The sequence below is a fragment of the Rhinopithecus roxellana genome, chromosome 6 (assembly GCF_007565055.1).
Source record: "Rhinopithecus roxellana isolate Shanxi Qingling chromosome 6, ASM756505v1, whole genome shotgun sequence".
Taxonomy (NCBI): Eukaryota; Metazoa; Chordata; class Mammalia; order Primates; family Cercopithecidae; genus Rhinopithecus; species Rhinopithecus roxellana.
Window position 1 is genome coordinate 150734646 of NC_044554.1, and position 11677 is coordinate 150746322.

Sequence of the window (11677 nt, forward strand, 5' to 3'; positions counted from 1 at the left end):
GTTAAAGTTGCCAAATTGTATTTCTACAAAAGGAAGGGCTCTTACCAACGTGGCCTCACTATAAAGCTTTTATGTCTTACAGAGGCAAATAAATTCCCTAGCTGGGAAGGTATGCTGCTACTAAATTTTCCTGGCACTTGCAAATCTAGATAGTTCCTAAATGTCTTCATCTGAGGAAAGGATGGAAATTGATACTGAATGAGCACCTACTATGTGCCAGTACTGTGCTGGCTGCTTTCACATGCATGATTTATTTTCATTCTTACCGTTGCCCTGTGCAGTGAGTGTTATTATTTCCATTTTTAAAAATGGAAAACTGAAATAAAGTGTCCAAGTCATGTGGGGACAGAGCCAGAACTGAATCTGGCCAGCTTCCAAGGACGGTGAGGAGTTGCAAATGAGCTCATGGAAGATGAAGAACAAGAGGATTGGAGAGACGAAGACAGTAGTTTTCAAACTCCAGCACAGTAGAATTATCTGAAGAGCTTAAACAATTCCTGAAGGCTTAGTCCTACTATCGATTCTGCTTTAAGTGATCTGGGGTACAAATTGAGCACTAGGAGTTTTAAAAGCTATCTATGTGGTTCTCATATGCAGCCAGGATTGAGAACCACCAAGTTAAAGAGTCCTGAAGCTTGTCTGGCTAGACTCCACTGGCCTTAAGTTTTGGAATACTTGTTAATATTCCATCCTGGTAGAAGGGAGGGAAAAGATGAAAGCAGTTACTTAAGAGAAGTTTTTAAATCAGGACCTTAATGTAGTTACTTCCTGAGCCATTGCCACAAACTATTTTAAAGTGGGGTTAGGGGATGACTTACTTTTGTTTACTGGGAAGCAAGATTATTGCTTCAAAATTATTGATTATTCAAGGGTATTTAAGAATCCCATATATGACACAGGTATATACCTAAATCCTAATAATATAAGTGAGATACAATTTTTGACTTGACTCTTTTAATTTATTATTGGTAGTTACTAAAACTTACTCCGCATTTTGGTACAAGATTATTTTCAATACGGGAGGATAGGAGGAAGGGTCTGAATTCAGATTGCACGTGTATGAATCCAGATTCAAGACTCCTTTGTGCTCACTGTGTGACTCTGGCCAGTTACTTTAGCTCTCTAAGCCTCAGTTTCCTCACCCAAAGAGGGAGTGATAATAGTACTTGCCTCATAGGGTTGTAGTAAAGATTCAAAGTTAAATTCTTATCATTGTGCCCAGTACATAGTATCAACTATTATAATGATTTTACCACAGCGGTTCCTGAAATGAAAATCACAGGCTCAATTCTCATATTGTCCCATCCTCAGTGGAGCTCATGTTAACATTCCAGTCCCTTGCAGTTCAAAACTCCTGGATGGTTTTTGTGCATTTTTATAAGGGCTTTCTACGACAAACAGGTACTGATTTTAGAAACAGAATGTATAGTAGAATTTTTTCCTTCATGTTAAATAGCATTTAAGTGGCAATAAATGATTATTCTGATTTTGTTAGTTTAGTATATGTGGTTTGTGGTGTGTGTGTTTGTGTGTGTGTGTGTGTGTGTGTTTCTGTGTACACATTGCAGATAGAAAGTGTCTATAGGAGGAAATGCTTTTTCCCAAGGTCATATCATAGCATTATGTTTGAAAGAGAAAAAACACAGATATCCAACACTTATTTTTGTTTAAAAGTAAAGCTGCCAATATTAGAATTTACTCAAAAGCTCCAAGTAGACCAGATTATTGCCATTTGAGGTGATGCTCACCTGAAGAGGTTCAGAAAACCTCCACCTGAAGATACTACTACACTGCAGTGTGGGGTTCCAAACGTCACACTGAAGTCACAGTGGATTGAAAGAACCAGGGCCAGTACTATGGGAAATCATACTGAACTCAAGGGAATGAGGCCAGACCCAAGGGTGGATGAGGACTAGTGACTGTTCTCTCTGGATTGCTCTCATTTAGTGGAAAATAACAGGATATACTGGGTTAATGACTTGATATAGTATGATGTGATAATAAATTAATTCCATTTTTCTGAAAGTGTTTTCACTCTGTAAGATGCCCTTGATAAAAAGGAGCTATTTAGCCAAATAAAATTGAGAAAAACTACATGCTATTGGCAGTTCTCAGGGATTCTAAAGAGATGTTAGCATTATTTAAGGTACTGGTAAGTCCTGGTATAAAGACACTAGTTTAACTTTAACTCAGTTAAATTTGATTGAGGAAATCTTCTCCCCCCCAACCACACCTATTACACAGCTTTGATGAAGGGCACTTTGGTTTCCAGTAGACTAATATAAATAATCCTAACAACTGTATTTGATATATTAATAAATTTGAACCTCTTTCCTGGAGAAAAATAATTCTGTGCAACTGTTTCCCATACCAAAACAAAAAAGTAGCCGCCAAGAAAAATGATCAGAGAGAGAGAGAGAGAAAGAGAGAATGGAGAGAGAGAGACAGAGAGACCGAGAGAGAGAGAACAAAAGATAGACTGGTTGTGGCAGTGAAAGGGGAGAAAATCATAGACACTTTTCGGGAGAAACTGTTATGTTTATGAAAAAGAATTAAACAATTGAGAGTTAAAACTCCTAAAAGAGCATTGCTTTTATGAAAATCAAACATGGAGCATAATTGTAAAATAAAGGATGGTGATGTGTCAATTTTTGACTTGAACTTTTGTTTTTCTAACCATGTTTAAAAGTAATATAGATAATAACTTTCCCAAGTTCAGGCTCTGTACTGAGATATGTGCCTTTGTCAAAATCTTCTTTCACTAATAGTATCATTTTCTCCAAGAAAATTGTTCTAAGAAATGAGGCCAGGCTTTTTAAAAGTATCCCAAGGGGATATGAACAGACACTTCTCAAAAGAAGACATTCGTACAGCCAACAGACACATGAAAAAATGCTCATCATCACTGGCCATCAGAGAAATGCAAATCAAAACCACAATGAGATACCATCTCACACCAGCTAGAATGGCAATCATTAAAAAATCAGGAAACAATAGGTGCTGGAGAGGATGTGGAGAAACAGGAACACTTTTACACTGTTGGTGGGACTGTAAACTCGTTCAACCATTGTGGAAAACAGTGTGGCGATTCCTCAAGGATCTAGAACTAGAAATACCATTTGACCCAGCCATCCCATTACTGGGTATATACCCAAAGGATTATAAATCATGCTGCTCTAAAGACACATGCACACGTATGTTTATTGTGGCGCTATTCACAATAGCAAAGATTTGGAATCAACCCAAATGTCCATCAGTGACAGACTGGATTAAGAAACTGTGGCACATATACACCATGGAATACTATGCAGCCATAAAAAAGGATGAGTTCATGTCCTTTGTAGGGACATGGATGCAGCTGGAAACCATCATTCTCAGCAAACTATCGCAAGAACAGAAAACCAAATACTGCATGTTCTCACTCATAGGTGGGAATTGAACAATGAGATCACTTGAACACAAGAAGGGGATCATCACACACCGGGTCCTAATGTAGGGGGGAGGGGTTTGGGATAGCATTAGGAGATATACCTAATGTAAATGACAAGTTGATGGGTGCAGCACACCAACATGGCACATGTATACATATGTAACAAACCTGCACATTGTGCACATGTACCCTAGAACTTAAAGTATAATAAAAAACAAGAGAAAAAAAAAAGTATCCCAAGGGGAAGAAGTGTCTAACTTGCTGATAATCAACCATTTACTTGTGGTGGGGGTGGGGATCCAGGTTTGGTTCTTCTCCACTAAGGGTGGGGGATTGTATGACTGCTTCAATTCAGCTGTATGACTGGTTGGATTCAGCTGTGGGAAGTGCCCAGTCATTGAAAGGAGGAGGGTCAGACCCTTCCAATAGTTTAGGTATAGCCAGGCAATGAATGAGGGCGCCCTCAGAAGGCCACACCAGCACCCCAGAAGAATGGTCCACATTAAATGCAAGATGGTGCCCTCATGCCTGACTCTGGTGTTTTGCTCTGTAACCAAGTCACAGTCCATTGCAGTGGGGAAAGGTAATGAATGCATACAAAACAGCAATGTACGAAATTTTCCTTTATCCCACATTTTGAGTGAGGGTGACAGCAGCCATATAAGTATTTCCACAAACTCAGTGGGGAGCCGATCTCTATCAGCAGGTTCAACTCTATTTGCAGTGACTCCAGTGGCAAGGAGAGGTTTTGTTCTGACAGTCAGAATTCCAGCAAACGGTAAATGTTTCTTCATGCTGAGAAGTGGGAAATTCAATGATACTTTGGCTGAGTTCCTGCTGAGTAGTGAAAATAGAATGAATACGTAGAGGGACTGTGACTTGAAGAGCAGTGAATCAGCCGGCCCAGACATTGCAACAATCCACTTTTAAGCTGAAGCCCTCTCCCCTTTCTACACCATTCTTCAGGGTAATAGCACTGTTTTTATGTTTGTTTCTAGGGAATTTGATGCCATAATTTCTTGTTTGCCCTAAGAAACAGAATTAAGCACTCTGAGATCTAAGAAACAAACCTATAATAATATAGAAGAATATATATTACTATGCCACAACAGAGTCATTTGCTGCAACTCTTTACTTTATGTTAGGATATTGCAATAGGTAAAGTTAGCGTGGATATCAAGGAGCTTGTAGCAATGGCATCATTTATACCTGAACACCTTTTTCTTCTGTGAGTGAGTCAAAGGTTTCGGAGGATGTTATTAGAATGGAAGCTCTACAAAGGCAGGGATTTCTGTCTGTTCTGTTCACTGTTATATCAATAGCACACAATAGGTACTCTAAGAAGTGGGTGAATAACTATTAATCTGTAGGCTGTGAAAAGTGTACTCAGCTATGGCTCGTCTGAGATGTCTAGTACTAAGGTCCAAGGTGAACTTGGTTTTACTGATTTTCTCTCAGGTGTGATTTTGTAGAATAACTCTGATAGATGATTCTATAGAAGAAAATTTTTACTAGTATGTTTCTTTTTTAAAAAGTTACATGACTAGAACTTGATCATCATGAAAAATTAGAAAGTATAAACAACCAAAGAGATAAAATAATCATGTTTATGCTACTCAGAGATAACCACTGCTATGATTTAAATGTATGTTCTTCCAGATTTGCCTATGCACATATGTTTATATCTAATAGTAATGAGGTTAGATAATATATCCTGCTTTTTCATTTAACACTATTACATGAACCTCTACTTTTGTTGGTAGTCACCTGTATCATCTTTCCATATTATCACAGTAGCATATTCTAAGAATGGACCAGAATTAACCAATTCCCTATGATTGTTCATTTAAGTTGTTTCTCATCTTTTATTTGATCACAAGCACCATGCATGTCCCTGTTATTGGAAGAGATGTGTAGAGCTGGTTTTTCACAAGGAAGCCTCAGGCATTGGACAGATGTGTCCCCCACCTTGGCCCTTCCAGCAGATCCACTGTGTGTCCTGCTCCTGCACTGGCTCTTTCAGTGACAGTCTAGGAGCCTCCAGGGAGAGCCAGTGAGCAAGGGTTCAACTGGCTCTGTTTCCTCGCACTTTTCACCTGGTTATTATATGTCATCTGTTTTTGATGATCATTTGACTTGTTTTCACCTTTATTCATGTTTACATTATCTCACTGACCAAACACTTGCCAGCAGAACCTAGAAGGGATGAAGTGGGGGCTGGTGCAGAGGGGAGCAGGGGGAGGACAAGTCAATGAGTACTTTACCTTCTGTGTCTAGATCCGCAGATTTGATGCTGTCCTTATTATTATTAATTATTATTATCTGAAGTTTCTGCTTTATTTAAATTTCCCTAGTTGTTACCTGGTGTAATTTTTCTGTCCCAGGATCCCATCCAGGATAACCTATTACTTTTAGTCATCAGCTTTACTTAGACTTTTCTTGGATGTGACAGTTCCTCAGACTTCCCTAATTTTTGGTGACTTTGACAGCTTTGAGGAATACCTGTTAGGTATTGTGTAGAATATCTCTCAATTGGAATGTATTTGATGTTTTTCATTATTAGAATGGTGTTACATATTTTTGGGAGGAAGACTCCAGAGGTAAAGTTCTATTTTCATCATAAAATGTTAATTTTTATCACATACTAATGGTGTCAACCTTGATCTCCTGGTAGAAGTCATGTTTACTAGATTTCCCTACTATAAAATTACTCTTTTATCTCATATTTTTATTTACTTATTTATTTATGAGAAGGAGTCTTGCTGTGTCACCAAGACTGGAGTGCAATGGTGCCATCTTGGCTCACTGCAACCTCCACTTCCCAGGTTCAAGTGATTCTCCTGCCTGAGCCTCCCAAGTAGCTGGGGTTACAGGTGTGTGCACCACCACACCCTGCTAACTTTTGTATTTTTAGTAGAGATGGGGTTTCACCATATTGGCCAGGCTGGTCTCAAACTCCCGGCCTCCAGTGATCTGCCCGCCTTGGCCTTCCAAAGTGCTGGGATTACAGGCGTGAGCCACTGCACCCGGCTTGTCTCATACTTTAGTCTGTACTTTTTGGAAGGATGTCATTTTGTCCAATCCATACCAAGGGCTTTTTCTCCTTAAGGGAGGTGTGTGTATACAAATTATTTGTAATTCTCCTATATAAGATGTATAAGGTATTTTTCTATTCTCCCACAATTGTTTATTTATTCAATTATTTATTTATGTCAGTGTGGACTCATGGATATTTATTTTACACTTTGGGTTATAATGCAATACTGCCTTATTTATTTTGTTGCTCAATTTGATTCAATTTTGGTCATTCAGTAGATCTTTCATTCAGGGCTCCTTTGTCTATTGTTGTATTTGTGTTTTGTTTGTTTGTTTATTTGTTTTTTGAACACTTCAAATGTTCCGGCTCTACAAGATGCTTCAGGTGCTTCTTGTGTATTTTGTGTCCTAGTTCTAGAATCAGTCATTTCTACAAGAAGCCCTGGTTTCTGCTATTAGCAAATGCCTTTGGAAACGAAGATCAGGGTAGTAGATGTGCTTATTGCTGCTGAGACATCTAGATTTGTATTGACTTCATCGGTCCTAGACCCCCCCCTTCAGCTGATAGAGCAAGAAAATATATGTGTGAATGCCAACTCATGTACATACACATATCTATAAATATTTTTATACATAATCACCTGTATCTCTATTAAGCTAAATATTAATTCATAGTGATATCTCCAAGTTCATTACTACATGGACCATTCTAACCTCCTCCAACATTTCTCACCATCCACCCTTTGTTTACATAATTGTTGAATTCCAGTATACAGGTAGAGTGGTCTGAGAACTGATAACCAATAGCCCCATGGGAAACAATTTTACCAACTAGAATAGGGTGCTTGTGTACAGCTTCTTTGGCCTTTAGTCTGCAGATTCTGTTCATATACAAGGTTACTTTGATGACCATCTTGTCCCCGACTCTTCAGTGAGGTTGTTTCCTATATTGGCAATGCATTTACATTGTCTTGTTACAGTTTGCATTTCATTCTAGGATTCCTCTGACCTCTTAAAAAGGTTTTTATTTTTAAATTTGCATACATTAAGGATTATTCTATGTGCTATAAATCTCTATGGGTTATGACAAATGTGTAGTGTCATATATACACCACTACAGTATTGTATGCAAGAGTTTCACTGCCCTAGAAATTCCTTGTGCTTCGCCTATTTAACCATCCCTCCTCTTTCCAAACCCCTGACAAACACTGATCTTTTTTTATCATCTTTATAGTTGTGTCCTTTGAAGAATGTCATATAAGTGGAATCATATGCTATACAGCCTTTACAGACTGACTTCTTTCACTTAGCAATATGTATTTAAGATTCATTCATGTCTTTGCATAGCTTGATAGTTAATTTGCTTTTTATCACAATGAATAATATTCCATTGTATAAATGTATCACAGTTTGTTTATCCACTCAACTATTGAAGGACATCTTGGTTGCTTCCAGCTTTTGGCACTTATGAATAAAGCTTCTACAAAAATTCATGTGTGGGTTTTTATGTGGACATACATTTTCCATCAGTTGGGTAAATACCTAGGATACACAATTGCTGCATTGCATGGTAAGACTATGTCTAACTTCATAAGAAATAGTCAAACTGTCTTCTAAAGTGGCTGTACCATTTTGCATTCCAATCAGCAAGAGAGTTCCCATCGCTTTACATCCTTGCCAGCAATTGGTATTGTCAATTTTTGTAGATTTTAGCATTGTATAGGTGTGTAGCAGCATATAGTTGTTTTAATTTGAAATTCTCTAATGACACAAGTTGTTGAGCATATTTTCCTATGCTTATTTGGCACATGTATCTTCCTTGGTGTGAAATCTGCTCAGGTATTTTGCCCATTTTAAAATTGGGTTGTTTCTTTTCCTTGAGCTTTAAGAATTCTTTTTATATTTTGAATACAAAATCTTTATCTGTGTTTTATAAATATTTTCTTAATGATGCACTTTTAGTTATCACTTGGGGATTGAGTACCACTTTCCAACACTAAAAGCTTACATACAATGCTAAATGCTATTAATGATCTACCTGTGTTCACCTAGTTTGCTTTGCTGTTCCCAGAAATGACCGCAACGCTTCCTCTCACTCCCTTAACTCCATCCATTCATTGTCAAAGGACCTTTATGTACTGCAGTCCTCACTGTATATCTCTAGAAATTTCTTTCCTTTGTTTATTTTAACTGAATGACCAAGGTGGTAACGTGCTTATTCATCTATCTGCCATAAGGTTTCCAGAGAGAATCCAACCTGCTTGTTTCCTGGTTTTGGAGGAAACAAACGGGTCTAGAGGAAGTTGCTCACAATATTTAGGTTGTGGGATGTTGTGGGTGAGGTTAACCATTGTCTGTCTTCCTTTCCATGGCCTCCAGTCATCAAGACTCCTTTGCGTCATTTTAAACGCCCAGCTTATGCATCTAGCTCCTATGCACCTTCAGTCACAAAGAAAACTGATGAGCATCCTGCAAGATATAAGATGCTGGATCAGAGGATCAAAATGAAAAAGATTCAGAACATCTCACATAACTGGAACAGAAAATAGGCCAAGGGGAAGAAGAGAGGGAGTGAAGGAGGGTCTACCTCTCTGCTTCTCAGCACCCACTGGCCACAGCAGGACACACCTCCAAGACCTTGGAGGCTGTTGGGGCAGGTACTATCCTGGTTGACTCTACCAAGGTGAAATGAAAGTTGCATGTGATTTTCTTCTTTGTTGTTCTTGTATAGACTCATCAATTGCTGGATGTGGGATCAGCCTAGACTCTAGCAACAAACTAGCAAGAGGGATGTTTTTATGGTAAAGGTCTCTAAAAGTATAAATTGGACCAAAATTAAAATGATACAAACTTAAAAAATAAAATTCCTCTCATTGCCACTTTTTTCATCTCTAAAAGTTACTTGCCCCCAAAAGAATATTGGTTTAATAATCATCATATTTAAGAAATGCACTGTTAAAATCTTATTTTCCAATTTTAAGTACACCTATTTAAAATGTAAATACACTTATTTAAAATTCAAGTAAATATGTAACTATCAAAGTAAATGTATTCAAAACAGAAGCTGTGCTTCTGAATGTAAAAATATTAAAAGGAAGAGAAGACTGATGAATTGTTATATTCACGGACATTTCAGAATTCACGCTTACAAAGCAAATCAAAGTTAAAAAAAAAGACTTGTGTGCCCCATGACGATTGTGCCTCATGCCCAATAACCTCATGTACCTTTAAGAATCTGAAGATTTTCAGGAGATGCATTTGGCTTCATTTTCCTCTAATCTTTTACTTCTACCAATAGTAGATGATACTAAAAATCTTGCCTTAAAGACTTCAGGTTTGAGAGTGCAAAAGATGTCAGTTTGATTTTGTGGTCCTAGGCCAAGAGGGTGTAAAATTCCGAGCCTAGTTTAAATTCTTTATTTTCAGATTGTTCTGGACTGAAAATCAAGAATTTAAACTAGGCTAGAGATGCCTTTAAGTTACATTTCAGATCCTCTTCACAGCATGCTACATATCTAAAGCCCTTGGGATCCTGATTGCTCTCACAGTTGCTGGTGGAATCCACAGCTTTATAACCCACCTCTTTTCATGGTGGCATTTTTAGGCCTTCTGTGTTCTCCCTAGAATTTTAACTTTGGGACTAAAATCACAGAAGTAGCAAGGAAAGGCTCAAGACTAGAGACAGCTTTCAATCTCTTCAGAAATAGCCTGGTGCAGTGAGAAAACTAGGTTTGTTTTCAGGCCAGTCTGATCTGCATCCTATTCTACTTATAACTACTTGCAGGTCCCTGGTCAGATGGCATAATTTTTTGACGCCTCCATTTGCTTAACTAGAAACTAGGATTCATAATACCCACTCTGCACTTTGTATTGAAGATTAATAATAATGTAGGTTTTGGTTGCTGTGGCTGAGCCTGGCCAGTAATAGGTGCACAACCAAAGTAGCTAAGAGCATTTCATAATCAGGATGAACTCTCCAGGACAGCCCTACAAGGAAGGAGCTGTTTGTTCCCAGATGGCCTCCACCTTCGAGGCTTGATTGTAAAGAGTTTAGTGTCGTCTCCTTCTCTCATTCCCTGCAGTTCATTTCCAATAAACCGCAGTTATTCAAGTTGAGCAAGTTCCAGAATTTAGTGCCTACCATGCTATTGAGCAGTTTATTTATAATACGCTTTATGATGATACTTCAGAGAAATGTAATTGCTATACAAAAAGAAAAATCATTGTGACTTTTTGTTAAGGAGGTGATTGCAATTCTTAACTCCCTGACTGGTGTCTGGGTCAGAAGACCCTTCTGCAGGCTGGTAGTGTCTATTCCATCTGGATTAGGTTAACTCAACAGGTAATTCCTATCTGTTTATAGACAGGTGCTTTAGTGCTTGCTGCACAAAGTCATTTGGCTACACAATGAGGAGGCCCATGGGAGTAGTAACCTCCTCAAATAATGTTCCCCATCTGTCTGTCAATACCTTCCATCTTAGGTACTGAGAATTTAATGAGGCTGTGTTTTCTTGGCTCTGCTTCTTGATGTTGGAAGCCATGCTCCCGGGGAAGAAATCTCCTTCTGTATTCCTTTCTCCTAAGATATGAGTTTTTTTTCAACCTTTGCTAATATTTTAATGGAGCAAATGTACAGATGTGGAGATTTTGCATTGCTTATAAAATGCCTACCATATTTTTCGCATGATGGATTGTAGAGAAATGCAGATTATATTCTTACAGCAAATAAAAAGATGCTTTTAACAGACTTTCTTGTATGTGAGCCATTTTCTTCTCTGAAATTCTGGGATGTTAGATGTTAGCTAAATTTGCTGCTGTTCAGCCCTGAATATCTTGTCAAGGTGGACAGTATAACTTATTTATTTCAATTTTCTTCCTTATTGTATAGGTGATAGTTCATTTTTTAACCTTTTACTCCCTATACACCCAGGAAATAAATTTGTTAATATAAATAACCCGTAATAGGGGTTAGTCAGTAGGTAAGCACCTGTGTTATCAACTCAGTTTATATCATTCCATACTAAGCTGTCTTGCTAGTGGTTAAGAATTGGGACTTTGTCCAGCTACTCGGGAGGCTGAGGCAGGAGAATGGCATGAACCCGACAGGCAGGGCTTGCAGTGAGCCAAGATCTCGCCACGGCACTCCAGCCTGAGTAACAGAGTGAGATTTCGTCTCAAAAAAAGAAAAAAAGAATTGGGACTTTGGAGTTT

The 11677-nt window shown here is 38.2% G+C and overlaps 1 protein-coding gene across 3 annotated transcripts in view; it reads left to right on the top strand.

The window, feature by feature from the left end:
- The window catches only part of PDE1C (phosphodiesterase 1C), a 569208-nt gene extending 557995 nt beyond the window's left edge, over positions 1–11213 (top strand). For all 3 annotated transcript variants that reach the window (XM_010353320.2, XM_030933172.1, XM_010353326.2), the window contains exon 19: positions 8846–11213. In XM_010353320.2, coding sequence (XP_010351622.1) covers positions 8846–9015 — 170 coding nt within the window. In that variant the 3' untranslated portion in view covers positions 9016–11213. The remainder of the gene's footprint in view (positions 1–8845) is intronic.
- Positions 11214–11677: the final 464 nt, after the last annotated feature.